The 27,025-nt window shown below is 57.8% G+C and overlaps 1 protein-coding gene across 1 annotated transcript; it reads left to right on the forward strand.

Annotated features, from left to right (window-relative positions):
- The first annotated feature begins 2,138 nt into the window (after nucleotides 1–2,138).
- Nucleotides 2,139–26,558, forward strand: PDGFRB (platelet derived growth factor receptor beta). Its single transcript, XM_084295113.1, has 23 exons — nucleotides 2,139–2,411; nucleotides 12,376–12,453; nucleotides 13,319–13,615; nucleotides 13,879–14,148; nucleotides 14,405–14,532; nucleotides 14,833–15,007; nucleotides 15,499–15,691; nucleotides 15,832–15,947; nucleotides 16,482–16,608; nucleotides 16,735–16,946; nucleotides 17,492–17,586; nucleotides 17,870–18,002; nucleotides 18,372–18,476; nucleotides 18,584–18,694; nucleotides 18,996–19,149; nucleotides 20,026–20,192; nucleotides 20,448–20,566; nucleotides 21,428–21,550; nucleotides 22,946–23,057; nucleotides 23,359–23,458; nucleotides 23,573–23,678; nucleotides 24,182–24,420; nucleotides 24,654–26,558. The coding sequence occupies exons 2-23, from the start codon at nucleotides 12,405–12,407 to the stop codon at nucleotides 24,802–24,804; spliced, it is 3,282 nt and encodes a 1,093-aa protein (XP_084151239.1). The 5' UTR covers nucleotides 2,139–2,411; nucleotides 12,376–12,404; the 3' UTR covers nucleotides 24,805–26,558.
- The last annotated feature ends 467 nt before the right edge of the window (nucleotides 26,559–27,025 follow it).

Raw genomic sequence — 27,025 nt, forward strand, 5'->3', positions numbered from 1 at the left:
AAACCAGCGCCGGCCCCGGGTGCTGGCTGGGGACGTGCGGCGCCGCGTGCTCGCCGGGTGCCGTGGGCTCTGCAGCCCCCCCCCGGCATCTCAAAGCAGCCGTCATCAACCCCAGCGGGCTCCTCCTGGGAATTTTGGGTGTCTCCATCGCCCTTTCTCCCTGTCTGGGGATGAGCACTGGGGTCACCTCTTTATAGGGAGGAGGGGGAGGCGCCCGCCCTCGGGATCAGGCTGCGTGCCGCACCGTGCCGGGTGCCTGTCCCCGGTGCATGGGGCCCAGCAGGATTGCACCGATGGGTTTTTCCCTCTCCTGTTGTTTTGGGAAGGGGGATGATGCCGGGAAATGGCTCTGCCTAGCTATTCCCAGCAGGGACCCAGCCGGCACGTCCTTATCCCTTGGGAAAAGCCTGGCAGAGAGCCCTGCGCTCAGCACATCCCCGCCGCCTGCCCCCGGCTCTCGGACACTCATCATTTCAGCTGGGGGGGGGGGCAGCCTGGCTCCTTGTGCCCTGTGCCACCAGCAGGTGAGCTCTCCAAGCACAAGCTCTCCACGTTGGATTTCCATCAGTGGGCAGCACGTGCTGAGATAGCAGGAGATAAGCGGCGATGTCGCGGGCTGGGAGTCACCAGCTGTGCCCTTTGTGTGCTCCTTCGCCCGGCAAGGCGGAGGGGATGGCACCGCCTCGCCAACAAGCCGGGCCCAGATCTCAGCTGTGTTGTCTTTGTGGGAAGGGCTTTTTGATCTCGGAAGGAAAAAAAAAGGACATCTTTGCAGGGAAATGTTCTCTTTCAGGATGGATGATGCATTTTCTTCATTTTTTTACTTGGATCAGACTAAAGCACATCCCCAAGGCAGACACGGGGACAAGAAGTGCTGGTTCAGAGGGCAGTCTCCATCCAAACAGCCTCTGCACCTTGTTATGAAGGTGAAACAAATTGCAAAAAATCCCTGTGCGGACAGGCTGTAACGTTGTGCCTCTCAAGAGCTCCTCAGAGAATTGATTTGTGCTCATCAGGGTGTGGGGGACTTAAAGCGGACCCATTAACCTGCTCCCCGTGGGTACTCAGCCCTAGGGTGCAGCACATCGGATATAATGGGATGGATGAGGAGGAGATGGGGGCTTTTAGGTGAGCTCCATGCCCTCGGCAGCCAAATGTCCCCATCCAGCCCCCACCATCCCCACGTCCCCAACACCCTGTGCCAGGACAGCCCCGTTGTAGGGTATCTTTTAGTCCCTTTTCCCCCCAAAAATCAAAAATCACTATCCTGGGGTGCCCCCACCATAGGATGCTCTGCCCCAGGAGCATCGTGGGGAGGGTAAAAGTGGCCAAGGGCACACGTTGGAGGTCCGAGGGTCCAGATAGGGGCTTTGGGGCTGGGGGGGACAATCCCGGCAGAGCCAGGGCAGGAGGTCCAGAGGGAATACGCGGAGTCAGTTCAGCACAGGCCTTCTTTAATAAAAACATGAGTCAGCTGCTGGCGTGGGCAGCGGATTTTCTAAACATCCCCTCATATCCTGAGAAAGGAAAAAAAAAAAAAAAAAAAAAGAAAAGAAAACGGGAGGGGGGGGTGGGCTAGAGAAAAATAAATAAATAAATGAAAAGAAGAAGAAGAAGAAAAAGAAAACAAGGAAAAAGGCCAGAATTGAAAGCAGACACGGGGAGAGGGAGAGCAGCTCCCTTCCCTCCGGTTTAAGGAGGCGAGAGCCGGGCTGGTCCCGGCTCCTTTTGTTTCCGCTAGCTGGGCCCTGCTGCTCCCCTGCTCGGCTGCCTGCGGCCAGCCTCCCCTCTCTGCAGCCTTCTCCTCCTTTTATTTTATTATTTTTTTTCATTCGTATTTTTATTTTATCCCCCCTCATCGCGCCGCTCCGCCGGGCTTTAATCGAAAGTTTGGCTCAGCCAAGGGTCCCGCAGAGGGTGGAGGGAGGAAGTCGCAGGGACTCCGCTGGAGAGGGAGCCTCCCGCTCCTCCTCCTCCTCCTCCTCCTCCTCCTCCTCCTCCTCCTCGCCAGGGCTCGTTTATTTATACACGCACACACACACGCGTGCACACCCCTCTGCCTTTTCTGCACACCGGGGGCTGAAGCGGCCGAGCCCCCTCCCGGGGTGTGCTGGGGGCTGCGATGCGCTAAAGGGAGCAGCCCCGGGGGCTTGGCCGCAGCCCAGCCCTGGCACAGCTTTCCCTTCCCTTTCTATTTTCTTTCCTTTCCCTCCTCCCCCTCCTTTGTCTCTTCCCTTCCCTCTTTTTCTCCTTTAAGTGGAAGAGCCTTGCCAGCTGGGGAAGGCTGGGAGGGCAGCGGGAGCCTGGGCAGGCAGCAGATAAAGGGCGCGGAGGAGGAGGGAGAGGAATTTGGGAACCAGCGCCCGCGGACACGCAGCACCAGAGCTTCCCCGGTGGGACCCCCACGCAAGGTAAGCCCTGGCGCTGGAGGTGGTGAGGGGCTTTGCTGCCCTGCAATAATTTGGGGGCTGGCAGCCCAAAACGTCCTGCCAGCCCTGGGGAAGTCGGGGTTTGGAGAGGGCGGCTGAGCGTGGTGGCATCCCATGGGACAACCTCTCTTGGTGAGCCCCTGGGGACCCTGCGGCTATGACAGGACCCAGGGGACCTCTGCTTCTCCCTGGGGAGCCCCCGGTCCCTCCCTGCACCGTGCTGGGCTGGGGGCTGCCCTGGTGCCCCCTCCCAGCCCGGTGGCTGTCACGGGCTGCTCCCTGTCCCCAGCAAGGAGACCCTCAAGTGGTGCTTGAGGTCCGGGCTTCACCCCAGGGCTTTTGCTGACAGCTTCCAGGCAGAGCAGTGTCAGAGCATCCAAACGCAGCCGGGGGCATCACCTCTTCAGTCCCTGCTCCGGGTGGCCCTCCTGTCCCCAGGGGCTTGGCACGGGGAGGGACATCTGCAAGCCCTGCTCAGCGCCCCAGCTGTCAGCTGGGTATGAACCCACGGGGCACGGATGTGGGCAACCACTCTGCTGGCCCACGGGCCCCTGGTGGGCTGGAGCTGGTCTGGAGCAAAGCTGTGCTGGAACTGGAGCTGGGGACGGGGGTGGCAGTGGTGGCTGCAAGACGGTGACAGTCACAGCGGGACTTTTTGGGGGTGCTGTGGGAAGAGGGCACCCTGCTCCTGCGCTCACCTGCCATGTCGAAATGCTAAGTGGCTCTACACAATTTGGGGAGCCTGTGCTGTGGGAACGGATCCGGGGGCTACACTGGACACAAAGCAGATTTCAGAAGGGGGAAACCCACAGGGCTTCCCGTGGGACGTGCTGGAAGGAGTGGGGCTGGCTGAGCCAGCGCCGAGTGGTGCCCAGGGATGCTCGCGGGGAGGAAGGTTTGGGGAAGCACAGCAGGTGCTCGGGAAACCAGAAAGGTGGTGGAGAACTGAAAGAGGAGGTGGAAGAGGAGGTGATGGGGTTGGCTGGTTGCTGGGTGTTGGGGTGGCAGCGTGAGGTCTTCGTGCACGAGGAAAGCTGGTTCTTAGGGGGGTGAGGGCACGCTGCCGGTGAGCTGGGTGCCTTCAGCCCTGCAGGGTTCAGAGTTGGGGTGAGGGGGACATGGGCACTGCCGCCTGCATGCTCCCCTTCAGAGCTGTGTGGATCTGTGACGGGGCTCCCACAGTGCTTGGTACAACTCCATCATGAGGAGAACAGCACCACGATGTCCTCCAGGGCTCAGGCGAGAAGAAACTGTCTCAGTGAGCACAGAGCAAGGCTCTCCAGCAGCAGGCACCGTGCCGAAGCGGGGCGGTGTTTGCAGGGTCAGACCCTGGTGCCCAGCATCTTCCTGGGATGCAGCAGCAAAGGGCAGGGAGCAGAGGGGCAGCGGTGGCTGAATCCCCTGGGGACCGCGGGCTGGATGCGTCCTGTGGCTGCAAGGGAGGACGGGGCTAGGCACTTCTTGGAGTTTGTTTGTTTGTGCTCTAACCGGGGAGAAGAAATCCCCTGGAGGGGAGTGTAGAGACCGGGTATTGTTCCCTGAGAGGCTGGAACGGCTCCAGGAGGCTCCTTCCGCTCTGCCAGGCAGATTGGACGTAACGAGACTTGTTTTAGGGGTTGCCTAATTAGCCAAGCGCACCTCTGCCCTGCTCTGCCCTCCCCGGGGACGCCTCTTCCTGGAAGCTCTGCCCTTCCCCGGGCCAGACCCAGTGGGACAGGGACAGGGACACATGCCAGGGATGTGCAGAGGGGCACTGGGACAGGACACGTGCGGAGCAACGGGGTCCCACGGGTCTGTCCCCTTCCCTACCAGGGCACAGGGGATGCTGCCTGTGGTGTCCTGGCCCCCAAACCCTGGTTTCTTGCCACCCTTGGGACAGAGGCTGTGGCACAACTTGCCCATATTTCACCCTTCCTCCATGCTATCACCAACCTGCAGGGCCAGAGGAGCATGGTGTGGAGAGCCCACACGGGCAGAAGTTTGGGAAATCTCCCATGGAGAGGCTGCTGCCAGCAAGCAGGAGCCATGGTGCAGGTGGTGCACGTCCTCCTGCATCCTCAGTGGGATTTGCCCTCCCCAGGGCACACCTGCAGGCTGCAGGGGCACGTCCTCATCCCCCCAGGTCTCCTCTGGCACCTCCATGGGGCTTGAAAAGAGTGGGGTCCATGAGAAGAGAAGGTTTGGAGAGGGCTGGGATGCCCCAGTGTCACCCCCCAGGCTGCTAACCGGAGGGGCCAGGAGGAGCCCTCTCCTGCTAGGGACAGGGACTTCTCAGCTCATCCCCACAGCCCAGGCAGGGGACGAGGCTCTGGATGGAGCCAGGCGATGGGCAAGGCGCAGGGCCCCATCCTGCTCTGCCCTCCGCCTTCCCCCCTCCTGGCCCGGCTGCCATGCAAAAGAGGCTGTGACTGAAATCTTAATGCTACCGAGACGCAGCAATTGGCACCAATTAAATTGCTACATTCATGTTTGAATTGCTTTAACTGGCGAGACACACTGTCTTATTTATACAAAAAAATATGTTTGCTTGTGGGTTTGTCTGAACCGGGGCCAGCAGAAAATAAACCATTTCAAGCTCCGCTCTCTGAAAGCGCATTCTCCGCTTGCACGCTGGAAGTCACCTCGGTTTCGGTGTTTGCCGAGCAAAGGGCTGCAGAACAGAAACCCCGCTCTCCTCGGGGCCGGGCGCTCCTGGCACCTCGAGAGGGTCCCCCCGTGGCTGCCAAGTTTCTTTCTCCAGCCTGGGAGCGGTTTGGGAGAATATGGTCTGATTCGGGAAGGCGAATTTTGGCAGGCGCGGGGCTCGGTGACGATTTCAGAGCCGTGCTCGGGGAGGGCACGGGGTGCTGGCAGCTTGAGGGGGGCTTGTAGAGCATCAGCACAGAGAGAAGCTGATTTTTTCTCCGTGACGAGGGGAGAGGAACTGTTGGGGGATGTAAAGGAGCCTGCGTGCAGGGCAGGGCAGTGAGGACAGCAAGCAAGGCTCGTGCTGCCTGGCCAGAGCACGTAGGAAGAGATTTTCCAGCAGGGAGGCGTTGCTTTTGTATCCCTCAGGGGACGTGTTTGGCTCTCTGCCCCCATCAGCCACCCCAGAGAGCCCCATTGCTGCCCCCAGATTGTTATAAGGACTTGGGGGCGTTGGGGTGCAGTTGCCCCCCAGGCTCTGACCCCAGCTTGCAGCACGGCACGGCCACACCGGGGACCTGGTGGCTTCGTCCCCAGTTTGCAGCACAGAGGGGGGACATGCGGAGCTGGGTATGGGGCAGGGGGTGCCACCACCCTGCTCCTCCTGCCCACGGGTGGATTTGGGGAGGAGGGCGCAGGATCAGCCCCCGGCACCTGCAGCAGCAAGTGCTGGTCAGGCTCCATCCCCTCGCCTGCACCGCCGCCGTTTGCTCGCCGCGCCCCGCTCCCCGTCCCACTCCTCCCCGACCGCAGAGCTGGCGGGTGGCTAATCCTGGCCACGAGAGCCTAAAGCCCCAGAACCAAGCGATTAAGCGCGGGTCCCTCGCAGGCAGCCGAGAAGAGAAGGGCCGATGCATCCCTGCAGATTGCGTCCTCCTGCTCCGCGTCTCACGGACATTTTCCGGAGAGGATCAGGTTCGCCGGGACGTGGGGCTGGGGATGCAGCCACGCGCCGGCTGCTCCTGGAGCTTGGCTGGGGGGCAGAGGAGAGGAAGACAGCTCCGTCTCCATTCTCTCCCCTTGATTAGTAGTTAATTAGAGCCATCCAGGACCTCTGGCCCCAGCTCTGTTCCTGCCACCCTCACGTAGTGGTTGTGAGCGGTGATGGGGACTCCGTAGTGGTGCTGGGGGCTGTTTTCCTTGAGCTAAAGACTTTTCTTTAATTGCTGCTGGAGTGAGCAAAGCCCTGGGGTGCCCTCATCCCTGCATCCCCCCAGCCCCTCTCTGCTCCCCTGCATCTAGGAGAAGCTTTAGCTGAGAGGACGGGGACGCCGAGGTCCCTGAGGGACCCCCAGCCAGGGGACAGAGGGGGCAGATTTCTCTTCGAGCCGCCGCTGCCAGCCAGACCCAGCTGGAGCCGCCTTTTCCTGGGGTCAGCAGCAAAGCGCTGCCAGGAGCTGTGTGGGTGCTGGCCCATGGTGTGCGTGCCCTGCACCCACGCTCATTGCTCACATTGCTCACACGCTCGCAGTGTGGCCCCCCGAAGGCTCTGCGCTGCCAGGGCTGAGGAGAAGCTGGAGGATGACCACAGGCAGCCCCGCTGGGCTCTGCCGCATCCCTCAGAGCAGCCTGGTGGAAAAAGGTGTCAAGAAAGAGCAAAACGCTCCCGAGGGGCCCAATCACACCTCCAGGGGGGTCATTGTGCTGCAGGGGGTGAGATCCAGGGCTGAGCTGACCCCATAGCCCACATCCAGCTCGAGCATCCCAAATTGTGCGATGCCACAGCTCGGTCATGGTGACCAAGGGGCAAGATGCATCCGGGGCAAGGAGCAGGCAGCCAGGCACCTCCATCCAACACCCTGCCCTCCTTCCCAGCCCCAGGTGAGCCCCAGCCCCCTTGTCCCCCCCCCAAGGTTTTCCCACAGCCCAGGCAGAGCTCGCAGGCTCGCGGGAGCAGCCCCGTGCCCGGCCTTCCGCAAGTGGAAGCGAGGGAGCATGCGTGGCGAAAGGGCCACGAATACCAACACTCGGGGCTGGGGGATTATTTATAACGCTGGCCCCGCTCCAAACAGATGTTTCGCTTTATTTTGAACTCGCACTAAATAGGTCACTCATTTCCTCTCTCTCCCATGGGCTTAAACCAGAGGGGGGATGCGAGGGGACCGGGGGTGAGAGCGCAGGGCTCGCCGTGCTCCCACGTCTCCCCGTGCCGGTTCCTCGCCGTGCGCACGGAGGGCTCGGGGCACAGTCGTATGGTGATGGAGGTTGGCTGGACCCCCTGGATGGGGAGGGAAGGACGATGACCCCAGACAAAAAGGGGCTGTGTGGAGTTGGTGCCCGAGTCCAAGCCCTTTTGGAGGCTCCTGACCCCACTGGAGCTGAGTCACGCCGCCAGGTCACCCTCTGCAGCCCCCACACGGCTTGGCAGCACGGAGCTGGCTTTTGGCTGCCCGACAGCTGCTGTCAGAGCTGCCCAGGGCAGGGGAGGCTGCTGGGCTCACCCCACGGCTCTCATCTGTGGTCTCACCACCGTGTGTCTCTTCTCCAGGTGCCACCAGAGCTGGTTACCAGTGGCTGTCATTTTAATCCCTAAATTCACAGCCAGCACAGCCAGAAAAACTGCTCGGAGAGCTCAGGTGTTCACAGTGCTGTCTGCTTGTGCGGCTGAGGGACAGGGTCTACAAAATCCTCCTTGTAGATGAATACAAGAAGCCCCCAAGCCCAGGCACGGTGCAACAGGCACCCAGGTTTCTGAGCATCCCTTGGTCTCACCAGCACGTGGGTGAAGTGTCAGGACCCCTTTGGCACTGGCAGGTGGCTGTGCAAGGAGGTTTTGGCCCCAGGGATGGCCTGAGGGGCCCCGGGGACTCCCCAACCCCCTTGGTTTCAGCTTTCCAACCTCTGCATTTTATCATCAGCTGTTTACGGGGCTGGTCGACAGGCTCCCCATGTGTGCACGCCGCCTAATTCCAGCCATGTGCTGGGAAAAAGAAAAAGGGCTCTGTGATGATAATCTGGCCTGTGAGTAAACGTGGTGTCATGGGAGCCGAGGGACCCCAGAGGAGAGATGTTGCAACTCCGGCCAGTTCCAGCCAAGGAAAAAAAAAAAAAGAAAAAAAGCTTGGTTTTATTTAGATTAAAGGGTGGGAAAGAAGCAGTCGCGGAGGCAGGGGGGAGGGTGGCAGAGGGAAACAGGGCAAGCCGAGGAGTTTCAGTGCTGGACAAGCAAAGCTGGGCTCTCAGGGGGCAGCAGCCTTTGCTTGGGGAGCTCTTTGCCTTCCAAAACGAGGACGGGGCCCCCCCAGGCCAGGAGGAGCCCCCAGAACCCAGCTGTGCATGGCATTGATCATGGGATCCACGCGGAGCTTTCCTATTGCGCATGGGCACCCGTGATCTCACTTAATGACTCAGATGCGTTCAGACAAAGAAGAAACGAAGGGTATTTGACTTGCCGCTAATTCACACCAGATGTCCTTCGCCTGCTTGGCAGGACCGTGGGGCCAGCGAGCGTGGTGGGAGCACCGGGAACTGCAGCCCGGCTGGAAATGGAAAGCCAGGGGAAGAGCGAGGGCAGCCCGATTTGCAACCCCAATTTCCAGCAGGCAGCACGTCCCCTTGCTGGTGGAGCTCCATCTGAGGAGCAGGGGGCTGCTCTGCACCTCGCAGGCACCCAGAGCCTTCCCCTTCCCCACACAGAGCTTTGCAGGCTGGTTCCCAGCTCCTGCAGCTCTGGGGGTGCTCGCAGGGCCCCCATATGGGTTCTTGGCATGGTTGTGGGGGAGAGGAGAGAAACGTGGTTGAGGCACACTCAGGCAATGGGCAGAAAATCGTGGTGGTCTCCTTGGCATGGATGCCCACCGGTGTTGATTTCCCATGGTTTAAGGATGTTGTAGGGCTAGAAATGGACACATCCCACATGCTCACACTACTCACAGCTACAACTATGATGCTCACACCAGCAGTGACTGCTTCATGCACTGAGATGCTCTGCTGGGACACCACGCCAAACACATCCTGGGGGCAGAGGGAAGGGGGCTCAGAGGTGTGGCAGGGCATGCCGAGCAAAGTTCCTGCCTTGTTACCCCAGAATGTTCAAGACGGAGCCCACACAGCATATTTTGGGCATTAGCAAAGGCATATTTGCTTAGTAACATCCTTGAGCAAGACATGGGTCTGGGAAAATGGGAATAAATCAGTAGGTTTGGTGAGGCGTGAGGGCCTTAGCAGGGTGCCGTGATGGGGAGGAGTGGCAGAGATGGATGAAGGAATGGTCCTGCCTGGGTTTTTGGGGATCTCCCAGGCAGAAGCTGGATGCAGCACTTGCACTTCCTCACACCCAGCGCCCCGGGCCTCGCCCTGTCCGGCTGCAGAAACTCCAGGCCAAGTCCATCATCCCTTGGCCACGAGCAGGAGGGAAGGCAGAGGAGAAAGCCGAGCTCCCATCCCATTTGGGAGGCAGGGAAACTGGCGCATGCTGCTGCGGAGAAGCCACAAAATCATGAGACCGGGAATCACGAGACCTGAGCTCTGTGGCCGTGGCCGTGGTGTTTGACCGCTCCGCTCCCACCCTCCAGCCTGCGTCCTGCTCCGTGGGGGCTCAGCACCATGCAGGGAGCCCCATGCTGTGAAAATGCAAGGCCAGAGGTGTGCAAATGTGCTTTCAGTGGGCGCCCTGGCAGCCCCCATGGTGCTTGTCCCTGGGACACGTTCCTGTCCCCAGCACTGGGACTCCCAGGGCTGGCTCAGCCCCGGTCTCGCCCACAGCTCTGCCCCTCTCCAAGGGCTCGGTGCGGAGGAGGCGATTCCAGACGAGAGATAAGGGCAGACAGCAGGGCTTTATCTCCTGGCGGGGAAGGTGGCGGTGTCTGCGCCTCGTCTGGAGCCCCTCGGTGCTGGGCGCAGCGCGGGGGCGAGCGGGGCCATGGGGCCACATCTCCTGGGCAGCCCGTCCTGCCTCCAGCCACCCGACCGCCCTCCCCTCTCCAGCCAAATTCCTCTCTTAGAATAACAAACAGGCAGCTCGAGTGAAAACGGACGGCCTGCCCTCGTGTCACAGTGCTGGAGAGGGGCTGAGGGAGGGTCTGTGCCTGCGCCCAGGGACCTCTGCGGGGAGGAGAGGATGGAGGGGGGATGGGGACCCTGGTGGCAGGTTGCCAGTGCCACCAGGGCTGTGCCAAGGGCCTGGAGGTAGCACTGGAGGTGCCCAGCAAGGACCTTGCCCATGGCATGTGTCACGGCTTGAAGACGTGCAGCTGATGGTCCTTGGGAAGGGTGTAGGAATCTGGGGGTCCATGGGGCTGTTTTCACCCATAGGGTTGGAGGAGATGATCCGAGGCAGCTGAGCACCACGTTGGTGTGGGTCCTTAGGTGCGATTACATCTGTGTGCCTGGTTTGGGCACCTCCTCCTTGTCCGGCACACATAGGGTGCACCTTGTTCCTCTTGCAGAGGACGAAAGCTGAGGCTGAGGAAGGAATCAAGTGCTCTCAAGGCTGGCAGTGATCGGGGTGCGTTTACCTTCCTTGTGAAATGCCTGTTTGCACAAAGTGAGCACAGGTCTGTGTGACGAGGAGAGAAAGGCAGGTCCGGCCGGCCGCTAGGCAGGCTCTGCAGCACGGGCTGAGCCTCTCACCCGGCCAGAGCAGACAAACAAGGGAGAGGTCGCTGCTGTTTGCGAGACGTTGCCACCCTCCCGCTCTGCTCGGGAAGGATCTCCAAGAGAAAAGCTTTTCTGCAAGAACCAGCAGTTTTATTAAAACCAGCTCTGAATGCCGGGGAAGCAGCCAGAGGCAGCGGGCGGGGGCTGTGGGGCTCTCGGTGCTCGCTGTGATGCTTCAGAGTGGGGCGAGACCTCTCCACGGGGGCAGAGGGAGCCTTCAGCAGGGCCCGTGGCCACAACCGAGGTGCTGGACAAGAGCTGAGCACGAGCCTGGGGAGATCTCAGCCATGGGCAGGCAGAGATTTGGGGGGTGGACGCAGCCTGGCTCCTGCATGCAGGCAGGGAGGGCTGAAAGGAGACGGTGCCAGTTGTTCTGACAACCTTGACCACTGGATAATGGATGAATGGCATATCTCTGTCAAGGAGAATTGGGAAACAAAGCTGATTGTTCTCTTTGCAGCGCCTCGGGGCACCAGGGAGATTAGGTTGTTCGCCCTCCTGGCCTCTCCTGCATGTCGGTGGGCGCAGAGCTCTGTCCATTTACAGCCTGAATTTCCCCTCTGTCCTTTCATCCCATCCACCCCTAGCTCCTTCCCGTAAGTGCTCTCACTCCCTCCAGCACACACAGAATCCAGGACTCACTGAGGGGTTTTATGGAGAGGGAAGCTGCTGAGTAAGCTGGAGACCTGTGAGGGTTTGCTGGTAGTTCGGGCTTTTTTTTTTTTTTCTTTTTTTCTTTTTTGAGCCAAAGCAAGAGAATAATAAAAACATCTGACAAGTGCGCGTCATTTAAGAACCATTTCCTCCCAGCATCGAGCAGACAGAGACACCACTTCAGGGCCAGGAGGCAGCAGAGCCACTCGGTAAGGGACGGTGCCTGGGGCTGGGCCAGCAAGCCCCCGATTGCCACCAGCCCTGGGCAGGCAGCTCCTGGGAGCTTCACCTCGGGGTCTGCCTTGGGAGCAGGTCCAAGCTGCCCATTTTCCCAGGTTCAGGAGCTCTGAACCCCAGCTTTGGCTCTGGGGTCCCCATTGCTTGCCCCAAGGGTCAGCTCGCCCACAGCTGGCGCAGTCTCAGGGCGCCCTGAGCCCAGCCCGTCACCCCGTAACATCGGGGACAGACCCCACTGCTCCCAGCACGGGCTGCTGGTTGGCACCAGGGAGGGTTTGACATGCTCTGCAGAAAGGGCTTTGAGAGAAATGTCGATAAAAGGGATGCCTGGATGAAAATATTCCCTTAAAATACATATTTGGAAAAGTGAAATACGAGAGACGTTTTTTATTTTATTTTTTTATAATTTTTTGGCTTTTCTTTGGTCTTGTTTTTTTTGTTGAAAGGAGCAGAAAATGTGGGAGGACGGCAGGGGGGATCTGTTTTCTAGCAAGCTTTATCTCCCCGGGACTGAGGGAAGGAAGGCAAGCGGCCGATCAGAGGGAGGCAGAGAGGCAGGGCTGAGCAAGGGCTGACACCACCCCAGCAGCCTCCAGCTCGAGCCCTGTTTGCTGGCAGGGAATGCCTTAAATCCGCTCCCTCAGCAGATCCAGGGCGAGGGGAACCGTGTCACCACCAGGAGGGAAAGGCTGAAAATTGAGGAGAGAGACAGGGGGTGGAAAGGGGACCCCGGCGCCGCAGTGCTGCGCTCATCCTGTACTGATCTTGGCAGGATTTGGCCGCCGGGCCGTGGAGCCCACCATGCTGTGCCCCTCTCTGAAGGCTTCGCTGCGGCTCCTCATCCTCACCGGTGAGTGGTGTGGCTGGGGAGATGTGTGCAGGATCGGGCCCTGCCTGGGGATGCTGCCCAGGGATGCTCCCAGTTTTGGGGTGATGGGCAGGAGGTGGTTATGGCACGGGGAGGCACGGGGGTGCTCAGCATGCGCACCCTGAGGACCTGCGGCCACTGAATCCTGCTGAGTCCTACAGAGGGGTGGACACCTAACCCTAACTTGACCCTAACCCTAATCTTGACCCTGACCCTGACCCTAAACCCATCCCTGGGGGGCACATTCCCTTTCCCAGCCCCACGGAGACATCTGGGCAAAGCGAGGAGGCCAGGAGAGCCCTGGGCAGCCATTCAGGAAGACCTCGGCTGCTCTATTGCTTCCATAGGATTTCCTGCAAGGCTTTGCTTGCAGTCCTTTTTCACTTTCCCTCAGACGGACATTGTTTCAGCCCAGACTGTGTCACCTCTGACACCGTCCCTGTGGAGGGGCAGCCAGTGGAGCAGGGAAGTGCCTCACCTCCTGCCCTCCCCGCTCAATTCACTGTCTGAGCTCCTGGAGGTGCACCTGGGACCTTCCTCTGCCCGACAGGCAGGCTCATTTTGGGGCAGTAGCACTGCTGTCCATACTGGCAGCTCCCCAGGCTATCGAGACGAGCTCATAGGATGCATAAAAGCTAAGAATTTGAGCAAACATTTAGGATATGCCTAGATCACCCCCCCCTGTCCTCACCAAGGATGTCCCTTGGGGTGCTCAGCAGCAGCCTGAAGGGTGTCCCACCAAGGTCTGTGTTGGCAGGACTTTCCTGAGGACACACGTTGGGAGCCAGCTTGGCTCTTCTTGGGTTCGAGAGGAGCCCAGCGAGGTCTCACCTGGCTCCTCTCCCAGGTCTGCTGGAGGTGACGACGGGTGGCAGCGGGCTGCGCATCGAACCCGAAAAAGCCGAGCATGTCCTCAGCCTCCACAGCACCTTCTCCCTCGTGTGCTACGGGGACGGCGCGCTGGTCTGGGAGTGGGACGGCCAGCCTCTCACCGCCTCGCTGGAGCACAGGGATGGGGTTTTTGTCAGCAACCTCACCCTCAGGAACGTGACAGGCCGTCACACCGGGGAGTACGCCTGCACCTACAGCCCCGACCAGGCTCCAGAGCAAGCAGAGAGGAAAGCCATCTACATCTACGTGCCGGGTAAGGGACAGCGCATCCTTCCCTCTGCATTTCCCTGGGGTTTAGCGACCAGGAGGAAGAGGGGTTTGAATTATGGCATTATCTCCAAGCACCCGACCTCCCCAAATCCTTCCCACGTTGCAGGAGAGCCCCTGTGGCAGGCCGTATGGCTTTGGCAGGGCTCTGCCGTGCCATGCCATGGGAGAGGTGCATGTGTCCCACGCTGGGACCAGCAGGGAGGACTCAGACAGCTTGCTGTAACCGGTGTGCTCTCCCTCCTGCAGATCCCTCCCTAGCCTTCCTCCCCACAACCACCTCTGAAGAGCTCTTCATCTTCATCACGGGCTACAAAGAGGCTGTCATCCCTTGCCGTGTGACCGACCCGCACCTGCAGGTCACCCTCTATGAGAAGAAAGTGGAGAACCCCATTCCAGCTGCTTATGACCCGCAGCAGGGCTTCAAAGGCTTCTTTGAGGACAAGACCTACTACTGCCAGACAATTGTGGATGACCAGGAGGTGGATTCAGACACTTTCTATGTCTACAGGATCCAGGGTGAGCTGCCCTTACCTTGGCATCCCTGCTGTGGCTTTTCCTTCAAACCAACAGGGGTGGGACAGAAAAGCTGCCCCCGTCTCTCCTTATTCCTGATCAATTTGGAGGCTGAATTACAGAATGTAATTTCTCCCCCGTCTCCATCACAGAGCGAGTGCCATCCCTAAGGGAAAAGACTTCCCAGCGAACCAACGGACTGGGTGCCCACCCCATTTTCTTTATTAACCTTTATTCCTTTCCTCGGCCCTCCCCACAGTCTCGTCTGTGAACGTCTCCATCAGCGCGGTGCAGACCGTGGTGCGTCAGGGGGAAAACGTCACCCTGATGTGCACCGTGAGCGGCAACGAGCTGGTCAACTTCAACTGGGATTACCCCCGCAAGCAGGTACGTGCGGCGCCCCCGGCCTTTGCCTCACGGCCATCGCCCATCAGTACCCCAGAAAAGCTCGGGAAGCTTCACCCCACAGCAGAAGCTGTGCGATGCTGCTGCCCTTCAGGGAGATGGGGAGAGCCTTGGATGAAGGCTGTCTCAGTGGTTTCTGGGGGTGTATGTTCTCTGTCCCCACTGCAGCCAGGCCAGAGTCTTCTCCCCTTTCTCCTGCCTCCTTGTGAGCCCAGATCTCTAGCTCTGATGGCACAACACGCTCTTGACTTCCCAAACTGTATCTCCTGTCCCCGTTTGCAGGCGGGGAAGGCTGTGGAGCCAGTGACCGACTTCCTGCCGGGGTCCTCCCACGATATCCGCTCCATCCTCATCATCGAGAACGCGGAGCTGGAGGACAGCGGCACCTACGTCTGCAATGTCTCTGAGGGCTACCACGAGAAAACAGATCGGAAAGACATCACGGTCCAAGTGATCGGTGCGTCGCTGCTGTGCGCTCAGAGCCAGGCTGCCCCAGGACAGCACCCTCTGCCCTCTGTCCTTACTAACCATGGCAAAAAGCCAGCCCTCACCCCACAGCATCCCACATCTTGGCTTCAAAACATCCCAGCTCCCCCATCGCACCTTTTGGGATCCTTTAATCCACCTGAGGGTGTGGGTGAGAGCTCTCCTGCGTGCTGTTAGGTGCAGTTGTCACCTCCCACCTGCACCTGTGCTTCTTCCCTGTGAGTTGAGGGAACCTGCTCCATCTCTACAGGACATCAGCCTTTTCTTTCTGTGTTACTTTCCCCTGAGCTCCCACCCACACTCTCCTTCAGCACGGGATTGAGACCTTGAGGGATGGACCTGGAGCTGCTCCATCACTTCTGGATGCTCAGGGTGTTTTGTCCCTGATCCATGCCTGTCCGTAGGGGTGGAGAGGGGGCCGTGTCTCTCCCTGAAGCCTGTATTCTTCTCTCCTCTCCTCAGAGCGTGGCTTTGTGAAGTTCCACACCCAGCTGGCCAGCACAGTGTACGCTGAGGTCCACAAGAGCCACACCATCCAGGTGGACCTGGAGGCCTACCCACAGCCGAGCATCGTGTGGCTGAAGAACAACAAGGCGCTGACCATGGAGAGCAGCAGCGAGTTCACCATCACCAACAGGAACCTGTCCGAAACCAGGTGAGCTCCTCACCTGGGGGCAGGGAGGGGATAATTCACGAGGCAAGCTGGGTGGACATGGGGTGATGGGTGAACATTGGCCTTTCTGTAGGTGGATTTTGTACATTCTGTACAAAATTCTGTGCACACTGTGTCTTCAGGTACCAGACGTCCCTGGTCCTGGTGCGGGTGAAGCAGGAAGAAGGAGGATTTTACACCATCCGGGCTGCCAATGAGGACGATGTGCAGGAGCTGTCCTTCCACCTGCAGATAAATGGTGAGGATGTGCGCACAGACATGGGGCTGAGGAGTGTGGGGGCAGTCCCAGGGGATGGCTCCAACCTTTGCTGCAGGATTTTCAGGCTGAAGCCTTTACACCTGCGACTACAGCTTCAGGGTGGTTTGGGTCAAAAGAGAGCATTAGAGTAAGAAATACGCTTACCTGAAATATGTCTCACTGCGTTTCATATCAAGGGGGACAGGGAGGCAGTGCAGACACCAGCAGTTTGGCCTTCAAGCATTATCCCAAGGCAGTAGATGCAGGTGTGACAGATGCAGGAGTGTCCAGGACTCCCCTCTGTGGACCCCCTGCTCTCCAAGCAAGCTAGATGGGGACATGTCTCCTCCGTGACCACCTCAAACATTTCTCTTATTGCTGTTAGGTTTCAAATGTGAAACATAATCGCTGTGATGAGTCCAACCTCACTTTGTCAGTCCTGGGCTATGCTAGGGATCCAGAGGGAATCAACTTCTATTTCTAATCTGCATTCAGAGTGGAGGATTAATTCCCACCAGTGTCTCTTGGTTCCAGTGCCAGCCAAAGTGGTGGATCTCAAGGAGAACAGCAGTGCCACCAGTGGGGAGCAGACCGTAACGTGCTCTGCTGAAGGGATGCCCCAGCCAGAGATCAGCTGGTCCACCTGCAGTGACATCAAATGGTAAGATGAAGCCTCTGGGAACTTCAATGATCTCGCATTTATTAAAATAATCAATTATTTTGTTGCATCCTGTGGTGGTGCATGGTTCCGGCTGCCTCTTAGGTGCTTTTATCCTCCCCTGACCAGGTGCAGCACCAAGGGGCAGCCCACCCGGCTGCTGGGGAACGACTCGGCAGAGATCAGCCTGCAGACCAACGCCACGTACCACACGGAGCTGCAGGTGTACCGCGTGAACAGCACCCTGCAGCTGCACCGCGTGGACGAGCCCCTGCTCCTGAGGTGCACCGTGCAAAACTTCCTGGGCACCAACTCCCAGGACATCACCCTGGTCCCGCACGGTGAGCACGGTGGGAGGTGGTCGAGCTGGAGGTGGGGAGAGGGGTTCTTCTCTCCTGGAGGTGCTGGGAGCCAGCACCGTCCTCTGACAGCCCTCAGAGGCAGGAAGCCTGCCCCAAAGCTTGAAGTTTCTGCCCAAAATGAAGCCTCCTTTGAGCTAAGCAGGAAAGGCTGCCCCAGGAGGAGTTTGTAGCCCCCGTGTCCACTGGCCATAGCTATTCTCCTCCCACCACTGAGCAGAGCTATCCCTCCAGGGAGGCAAGAACACCTGAAGAGGTCCCCAGTGTCTTGTTATTAGCCCGAGGGTCACTAGATGGTGCCACGGACCCAAACATCCCCTCACTGTCCCAAATACGAGAGAGGATGGTCTGAGGCCAGGTCTGGAGCTGCCAGCTCTCCCTCGGGGCAAAAAAAAACAACCCTAGGCTCCTTACACTCTCCTGTGGTCAAACCTCTCCCAAGGTTTTTGCTGCTCCCTTTCCCCAGCATGCCCAGACCACGCAGGGGTGGAAGAGTCTGACTGCTGTCCCTGTGGTTATCGTTGTAGCCTTGCCGTTCAAAGTGGTCATCATCTCCGTCATCCTGGCCTTGCTGGTCCTCACCGTCATCTCCCTGATCATCCTGATCGTCCTGTGGCAGAAGGTAAAAGAGGGGAGTGTTTGCAGGCTGCTCCCGTGGTACCCCCATGCCAGGGTGGATGGGAAGAGCAAAACCGTGAGCTCCTGCTGGCATGGGCCTGAAGATGTCCCACTCATACCAGAGATCATGGTCCTCCACAACCCCCTGCAGTCTGTAGGCTAGACGGGGCAGGCAGCAATTGCTGCAGGGAACGAAATCTCCCTGACAAAGCCCATCCACATCCCCTATTCCCTCCCTGACCCCCCAGCCTCTCAGATCTCTCTTGCCTCTCTGCTCCCCTCTCCAGAAACCTCGTTACGAAATCCGCTGGAAGGTGATCGAGTCGGTCAGCTCCGATGGGCACGAGTACATCTACGTGGATCCCATGCAGCTCCCCTATGACTCCAGCTGGGAGGTGCCCAGGGACAAACTGGTGTTAGGTAAAGGTTCCCCGGGTCCCGCTGGGCTCCCGGCAGTCTGGGGGCAATGGGTGTGGGTTTGGGATCTCCAGAAGAGCAACCCAGGCTGGGTACTGTGATCCTTGGAGATATGGTGTGGTCCTGGGGCAGAGGGGCCATCTGGGAAGCCAGCTGCTTCCTTTGGCAGGAGGCATCGGGTGATTCCTGGCTGTCCTTCCCTGCGGCTGGCAGCTCCTTCCTTTCCCAGCCTCACCACCAAACACCAGCACTCTCCATGCCCACCAAGGCCGGTTCCTTCTCAGACCACGGACCTGCCTTTTCCACGGCCTTCTCCTATCCTCACCTCTCAGTGACCACCACCAACCTTGTCTCCCTGCTGTCCCCCTGCAGGACGCACCCTCGGCTCCGGCGCTTTTGGCCGCGTGGTGGAGGCGACAGCCCACGGCCTGAGCCACTCGCAGTCCACCATGAAGGTGGCGGTGAAAATGCTCAAGTGTGAGTCCCCCCCTGCCACCCTGTCCCCCCGTCCCAATGCTGCGGGGCCGAGTGGTGCCCATCGGCTCCCCCCCAGTCCCGTTGCTCACCCCGGCTCTGCCCCACAGCCACGGCTCGCAGCAGTGAGAAGCAGGCCCTCATGTCCGAGCTGAAGATCATGAGCCACCTGGGGCCCCACCTCAACATCGTCAACCTGCTGGGGGCCTGCACCAAAGGGGGTGAGTGAGCACAGGGGGAGAATTGTGCAAAGAGAGAATGGTTCTTGATTTCTGGTTCAAAATGGCTCGTCCTTCCCCTAGGAAAGCCTTGTGGGGCTCTGAAGCCTCCCTTCCCAACGTGCTTGGGATGGAAGGCATGTTTCTGTTAATCACCTGCCTACCCACACAGAAATTTCACATCCCAAAAACACTCAGTTCCAGAGAAATGCATGTAGCTTTTCCCCATGGCCCTGGCCAGACATCCCGCAACCCCGTAATGTCCCCGAGGGACAAAATTCATCAGGGTGCTGTCTCCCCCCAGGGCCCATCTACATCATCACGGAGTACTGCCGCTACGGGGACCTGGTGGACTACCTGCACCGCAACAAGCACACCTTCCTGCAGGCCTACGGCGACAAGGCGCGCCGGGAGGCCGAGGCGTACGGGAACACGGCCAAGGAGGACCACGTGCACAGGTGCCTGGAGAGCCGTGCTCACCTCCTCCCTGCTGCCTGCCCCATCATATCCCCCGGGAATGAGTATCCAAGAAGGATACCTGTGTACTTATCCTACAGATCAGTAAATAAATGCTGGCCCAGAACAGGAGCACAGTTGCCCACCTTGTTACCTTGAGCCCAACCAGCCACCTCCAAACGGCTCCTGGCAGGCAGGGATTTAGCAGAGGCAATCTGTGTGTCCTGGAGGCTGCTTGCTAGCACACATGCCTGCTGCTCCATGCCAGTTGGGAATATTCCCTGGCATCATTAACTTTACTCACATAACCGTAGCAGTGAGTACAGAGAGGGCTTTCCCAGCCGTGTCTTAGCCCTTGGAGATCCCAGCTGTGCATTTTCAGGGCAGGTTGTGTTGCTACCATGCCCTAAGGGAGAAGTGCTAGAAGGAGTGCAGTTGCACAAGAGGTGCTCAGAGGAAAGGGAAACAGTCCTCCGTCCGGTCACCAGCTGTAAGAGGTGCGGGCACGTCAATGCAGAGAAATGTTCCCATGGGAAGTTAGAAAGCAGCATTTCCTTCCAGCAAGCCAAAATACTAGTAGAGTAGAATAGTGGTAGGACGCCAGCACAGCTGCCCCCTGCGCTTTCTGCTTGAAGGCAGCTGATATCTCCCTAAGCACATAGTGCTGCGTCCCGAGCCCCAGGGTCTTCCTCCTGGGAGGAGGTCCCCAGTGCCATTTGCACATCTCTGATGCATGACACAGAGCTCCCTTCCCTGCTGCGGGATGTTTCAGAGCTGCAGATGAGGGTTCAGGAATTGCAGTCCTTCAGGTCATTTCCCCCATCCCCTGCGTCTCCTCCTCCCCCTGGGCCTGAACAGCCTCTTTTCTCCCCCTCCAGTCACCTCTCCTTGTCTGTCGAGAGCGATGGGGGCTACATGGACATGAGCAAGGATGACTCCCTGGATTACGTGCCCATGTCTGACATGAAGGGCGAAGTCAAGTATGCTGACATCGAGTCCTCTAACTACGGCACCCCGTACGAGCTGGACAGCTATTCCCCTTCAGGTAACAGCTCAGACAGCGAGAGGGAGAGGAGCGTGGGGCTGCTGGATGCCCGTGCTTGCAGAGCTGGGTGGGCCACATTGCAAAGTCACCTCTGGGACAAGTCCTGCAGTGGTGGCAGATGCCTCATGATGGGAGCCTCCAGCTCTGTCCCTTTGTCACTGGAGGCAGAACAGCCCCCATAGGGCTGAGCCTTTACTAGTGTCAGTCCGTGAGTGTGCCAATTAACACTGAAAAACGTCTCTGCTTCTCCTCTAGCCCCTGAAAGAACAGACCGGGTGACACTGATAAACGAGTCTCCGCTCCTCAGCTACATGGACTTGGTGGGCTTCAGCTTCCAGGTGGCCAACGGGATGGAGTTCCTGGCTTCCAAAAACGTACGTATGGGGGCCAGTGCCTGTGGCGGTGGAGGCAGGGAATGCTCTGCTGTGCCTGTGGTCAGATCCAGCTTACCATCCCCTGCCCATGCTGACCTCCACAAGGGAGAAGCAGCCATGCAGTTGAAGAGCCTCTGACCACTTCTCTCTGGAAGTACAGCCCTGGGGATCAGTGACAGCTAACCCTGACATAGACTGAGCTTCAGGCCTCCAATTTCCTACCTCTGATCTCCTCCAAGCCCCATGCAGCACAGCAGTGATGTTATATCATCCCCCTCTGCTGGGATGGCCAGCCCCAAACAGTGGTGGCCTCCCCGTCCTAAGGCACAAGCCACTCCAGAGCAGAGCTGCAGCTCCCCATGGACACCCCTATTGCACCACATGCTCTAAGCCTTCCCAGGACTCATCAGAAGTGCTTGTTCAGTGGAAATTAAGCCACCAAAGGCTCTGGGGGCTTCCTAAGATCTGGCTTAGCCCAGGGCAGGCAGTAATACAGGCTCTCCATGTGAAACAGCACAGAGGGTAGGAATAAGAGACAGGGTGGGGATGGCATGAATGACATGCTGAGGGAAATTCCTGGCTCTTTGCCTACAGCCAGATGTTATGATCCCAAAAATTGCTTGGTCAGTGCTCACCCATGGAGTACAGGAGCTCCCAGCTTTCCACATTCACGTTTTGCAGTGGTGTAACATCTAGTGGCCAAAGCTTTGCACCATCGCTGTTCCTAGAGGTGGAAGAGATTCCTCCAGTGATGTGAGGAGACTCCTGTCCCTGCAGCCACAGAAACGGGCTAGTGCTGGAGCTGGGCTCCTCCCCTGGGCTGTCTGGGTGCCCCTCTCAGTGCCCTGCCTCTCCCTGCAGTGTGTGCATCGCGACCTGGCTGCCAGGAACGTCCTCATCTGCGAGGGGAAGCTGGTGAAGATCTGCGACTTTGGCCTGGCGAGGGACATCATGAGGGATTCCAACTACATCTCCAAAGGCAGTGTGAGTACTGAGAGCCGTGCAACCCAGGGTTTTGGGCCTGGCACCACGTACACCCCCCCTCTGTGAGCCTGTCCAGGAGCTGTGCCAGGGCAGCACTCCCAGCTGATGGTGTTAACCAACAGTCACCCCTCCTGTAGCTGATGTGCTCTGCACGCTGTGGAATAGCAGAACTGCGTGCCTTTATCACCAGGCTCTTACAGAAAAACCTGGGCAGCAGCAGCAAAACTGAGGACTGTGTCCTGTAAAGGGTTGAATCCCTTCCCTGTGTGGTGCTGAGCCCAGTCCTGAGCTGCAGGCAGGAGGGGGGCAAGGTTAGGCGGCTCGACGGTGGTGCAGTGAGTCACTGGCCACTCTGGAAGAGGTTCACAGACTTCTGCTTTAACCACTAGACCACAGGGTAAGAGGAAGTGTTTTCCTGCGAGCAGCTACTTTCCAGAAAGACATCTCCAATCTTTCGAGGCAGAAGAGGATGAGGCTGATTTTGAGCTTCCCCAGAATCTTCCCCATGCTTTTAACAACAGCGTGTCCTCTCCAGAGCTGGGCACCCAGGAGCATGTAACCCCAAGCAAAGTAGGCCGTGTAATTAGCCCTGTTTTGGCAGACAGGGAAACTGAGACTAGGGGAGCTGAGAGTGGTGCCAGGCCCCTCAAACCCCATTCTTTATCTACTCAATGAACCACTCAGCTTCTCGCCTGCTTTGTCCCATTTGCATGGGACGGCAGCCAAGTGCTGAGCGTTTTGGCCAGGAGGCCTTCCTGAAGAGGGGCTTGGGTTTTGCAGTCCAGCCTTGGCATAGCTGCTTTTCCTTCCAAAATGGGAAATGAAACTGGGCCCCTTTGCAATCCTTCCTGGAGATTATTTTGGTATTCATTGTGCAAGCAAATCCCTGGAACAGCAGAACCAGTGCTGCACACAAGCTGATCAAGCGAGGCTCCTTCTAGTGCATCACTGAGAGTAAGAACAGGAAAAGCTGGAGCTTCAGCTCTTTTCTAGTCATCCCACAGCCCTCTCCAGCCTAGTCTCAGGTTTCCAAAGTCTAAATAGGCCTGGACCCCCTCTGGGAGCACTGTGGTCATGTTGTACAAGTCAGTGAACTTATCCCAAGGACTAGGGAGCAGAGGTGCACACCACGACAGCTCATTATGTCAGACAGGCTGTTGGCTGTGATGGCAATGGATGTAGCACACTTATTTTTCCCTCCTGCCTGCTGGGTTCATCCTGTGCTAAGAAAGAGCGAGCTGGTCCCTCCAAGAAGTGGCTGACAGCAAATGTCTTGGGCTGACAGGCAGCTCCCAGGGGTCTCCTCTGCTTGTAAACTGAGTGTCAGACTTTCCTCTGTTGAAACAAGTGCTGTAGATGCGGCTCACCCTCTTCCTAATCCATTTTTCCTCTCAGACCTTCTTGCCCCTTAAGTGGATGGCCCCGGAGAGCATCTTCAACAACCTCTACACCACCCTGAGTGATGTGTGGTCCTTTGGGATTCTCCTCTGGGAGATATTCACTCTAGGTAAGTGTCCTGGAGACCCTGGTGGTGTCCATAGGAATGGTAACACGTTAGCAGGATCCCTTCCCAAACTGAGAGGGTAGAAATCTTTTCTAATCTTCTAATGCCCAAGCACTCTAAACTCTACCAGAATCACTTTATTCAGTATCTCCTTTTTTCCCATGCTGACATTGCTGTTTGGAAGTGAAATGAAACAGGAAAGGTAAAGAAAATAAAAAAGGAAACCTTGGTGTGAAACGCATGATGGTAGGGTGGGCGGCAGGCTTTGCACCAGTCTGATTCCCTGCTCTCCCTTTACACCCAGGAGGGACTCCATACCCCGAACTGCCCATGAACGAACAGTTCTACAATGCCATCAAGCGTGGCTATCGGATGTCCAAGCCCACCCATGCCTCTGATGAAATGTAAGTGCTGCCTCTATGCCTTTCCCCTGGGCCTGCCCTGCACAAAGGACAGGAGCATCTCTGCCTCTGGTTTCCTGCTAAGCCACCAGCGTGCCTCTTCTTCCCTCCTGTTAGCTACGATATCATGCAGAAGTGCTGGGAGGAGAAGTTTGAGATCAGACCGTCCTTCTCACAGCTGGTGGTGCTCATGGGGAACCTCTTGGTGGATTGCTACAGGAAGGTACGTTCGAGGGCCCTGAAATGGGGGGACAGAGCGGGTCCGTGCTCTGGGGAGGGTGCTGCCTTGGTTAGGGCACTCACTTAGGGTTTGGAGACCCTAATTAGTGATTAGTAGCAGCTGTGACAGAGGATTTTGCTGGGATTTGGGCTGTGTCGGTTTGAGCAGCCAATGGAGGTGCTTTGGGCATCCCGGGGACGTTGCTGAGACAACTGCCATCGCCAGGCCGGCAGCTGGTATCTCAGCAACTGCGGAAATCAGGGCTGGCAGGAGACCAGAAAGCTGCCTCCGACTGATATTTTGGAGCTGCAGAGTTGTGCTACTGATCTCTCATTTAGGAAACGTTCATGAAATGTCTGTGCTGGAGTCAGGGTAGCTAAACCCCGCTAGATGTCAGCCCCTTTAGAAGAAGCCTAGCAGCCAGGGAAGGCAAACACAACGCCGGTGCCCTCTCTCCACTCACAAAAACCTTCCCATCTTTTTGTTAACCCGCCCTGCGGGAGCAGAGGTACCAGCAGGTGGATGAAGAGTTCATGAAGAGCGACCACCCCGCTGTTGTCCGCACGAGACCCACGATCCCCGGGCTGAACAACACCAGGCTCACTCCCAGCTCCCCCACCGGCAGCATCCTCTACACGGCCGTGCACCAGAACGGGGGCGAGAACGACTACATCATCCCTCTCCCCGACCCCAAGCCCGAGACGGTCTGTGAACTCCCTCAGGAGGCCTCCATCAGCCGTGCCAGGTAAAAAAAAGTCACTTCTGAATGCTGTCCCTTCCCGGGATTGTCCAAAACTGAGAAAGGTGTGGCTTAAGAGCAAATGGGGATGCCCCACTGAAGGATAGACCTGGGGTGGTTTTACCGGGAGAGAAGGAGGGCTGTGTCACCCCCAGCTGAGGTGCTGCCACCTTGCATGAGCCCCCAGGGATGGAGGTGAACCAGAGGGCCTCATTTCTCTCCTCCTCGTCTCCCTGCAGCTCAATGCTGAACGAAGCCAACACATCGTCTACGATATCCTGTGACAGCCCCCTGGGCACCCAGCAGGACGAGGAGCAGGGATCCGATCCGCAGCTGGGCTGCCAGGAGCCGACCACGGGGCACCACGAGGTGGAGGAGAGCTTCCTCTAGCCAGAGCTGGGCTGGTGGCACCCCCACGGCTGTCCCAGATGTCACAGAGAGACACTGCTTGTCCATCGGGACATCCCCGCCTGTCCCAGCCTTCCTCCTTCCCTCCCATCTCCCGGAGCGGGGCGGGGGATTAGAGACGTTTCCCCCATTGCCGTCCCCTTCCCTCCTTATGAAGAGGTGGCTGAGTGCCAGCAACCTCGGGATCACTGCCACATCCTCCTCGGCGATCACACCGCGGCAGGAGGGAGACATCTCACAGCCCAATATCTTCTTTTCAAGTGGAAGGCGTGGGCCGGATCTCGGCGAGAGCCACCGCTTTCCGCATAGCTAAGAGGATGCTCCAGCCCCTTCCCCATCCCTGCCCTTCAGGTGGCAATGGGTTTCAGCTCCTCTGCACCAGCACTTCTCTGACGGTCTCAGCGCCAGCCACACACCGTGGTTCTGTGAAAAGCCACCGGGACAGACGATTTCCTTGGAGCCCTTTGCTGGGGTGTAGAGGAGCCGCAATACCCAGCTCCAGCTGCTGGGGATCAAGAACACGTGGGGAGGGCTCTCCTCCAAGCACAGCCAAGGCCTGGACAGACCAGGCAGTCTCGGAGACACCGAGTCACCGTCTTCCTAACCTTCCGAACCTCTCCTATGGAGGATGGAGCAGGACAAGCACTGCAGGTACCCGTGGCTCTCTGGCTCACCCTGAGCCGTTCTGTGCCCAGCCAGGAGCCCCAGGGGCACGCCAGGAACCCAGCACGCTCTCACAATGACTCTGTTGTAGTAGCAAAGAGGGCGGTGCGGTGGTGGTGTTGTCTGCGCGGACACTAAGCTGATTATTCTCCGCCGAAGATTTAAAGGGAACAAAATACATTAATCCACTAGCCAGGGCCAGTATAAGGAAGCGATATGGCTATTCATTAATCTTCCACTGCCACTAAGCCCAGCTCATCTGCTGGGAAATTTTATAACCCCGTTGGCTGCAAAATGTTTATGCCTTACCTTTGGGAAACAAGATCTCCCTCGTGATAGACTGTTCACCCAAATGCCGTCCGTCTCAGGACGGCAGGTCTCACCAGTCCCTCCTGAGTCGTAGCAAGACTACTGGGAGCAATAAGGATGCCAGAACACCAGCCCAGGGACATCACAACAGACAGAGAGGCTGGGAAGCTGTTTGGCCATGGCTGTAGCATGTCTCATGCCCTGCCACTTTGGGGGGCCAGGCAACCCCATTCGCAGCTTGCCAGGGCTGTGGGTGAAGTGTTGTGGGGAGCCAAGCAGAGCGAGAGGAATCAGGGAGGATTCCTCTCCCTTGGGAAGTGTTTTGAAGGGCAGAGACCTTCCTCCTGCTTCTCTCCTCCTTCCTTGCTTCTCACAGGCAGGCACAGGACCTCTTGTGCTCTCAGCTGGTACTTGAATGAGGAGACTCAAAGCAGGAGGAACACCGGGCTTTTGAAATCAGTCGTGAACCCCACCTCTGCGGAGATGAAAGCTAGACCCCAAAAACTACAGCTCTGACACCACAGAAACCAGCAGGTTTTTCTAGCAGGTTTTTTTTTTTTCTTTTTCCCCAAAAGGAGAAGTTTCGCCTTGCACAGAGCTCTGTCTGCAGCATGTCCCCAATCCCATTAACCCTTTTGTTGCCCTATGCATGTATATTTCTCTGTGCACCCTACAAATCCTATACAGGCAGGTTTAAAAATTCAATCAGCATCTTTTGGATTTCATCCACCTCAGAGCCACTGAGTTGTGTTTTTTTTTTTTTTTTTTTTAATCTGAAACTTTTGCCAAAAAAAAGGAAAAAAAGGAAAAAAACAACCAGCAAAACAGCTTCTGTCTTAAGTTGTCTATCGTTGCAATGCTGCCATTTATGCAACTAAAAGAGGAGCAGATATTTCACAGGCTGATGTCCTTGTTAAAATGTGAACATAAGAAATAGCACTTTTATTGGCAGCCGGTGGAGCATATTTTCAGCCCTCGTGGTCAGACGCCGCATCATCTGTAGGAAACACACTGTGAATGACAACTGTTTTTCCGTGCTAGTTCCTTCTGCCTGTCATGAAGGAGCCATCTTCTGTGGTTCAAGAAATGATCCTAACTGTGGAAAAGCAGTAACTTGTGCGATCCTCGGGGTCAGACCACTTTGTTTTTCTGACATGTAAGGTGCTTGGTAGGATGCCTGTAGCTGCAACTTGAGCCCATGGGGTGGCACATCAAACCATCCTGATAGCCC

The sequence above is a fragment of the Netta rufina genome (genome assembly GCF_964035555.1).
Source record: "Netta rufina genome assembly, chromosome: 14".
Lineage (NCBI taxonomy): Eukaryota > Metazoa > Chordata > Aves > Anseriformes > Anatidae > Netta > Netta rufina.

What these genes read in the sequence shown, in the direction of transcription:
- PDGFRB (XM_084295113.1), top strand. Translation starts at nt 12,405, where the DNA reads ATGCTGTGCCCCTCTCTGAAGGCTTCGCTGCGGCTCCTCATCCTCACC. An exon ending in TGATCGTCCTGTGGCAGAAG is followed by an intron (nt 17,587 to 17,869) that starts GTAAAAGAGGGG and finishes TCCCCTCTCCAG; the next exon opens with AAACCTCGTTACGAAATCCG. An exon ending in CTGGGAGATATTCACTCTAG is followed by an intron (nt 23,058 to 23,358) that starts GTAAGTGTCCTG and finishes CTTTACACCCAG; the next exon opens with GAGGGACTCCATACCCCGAA.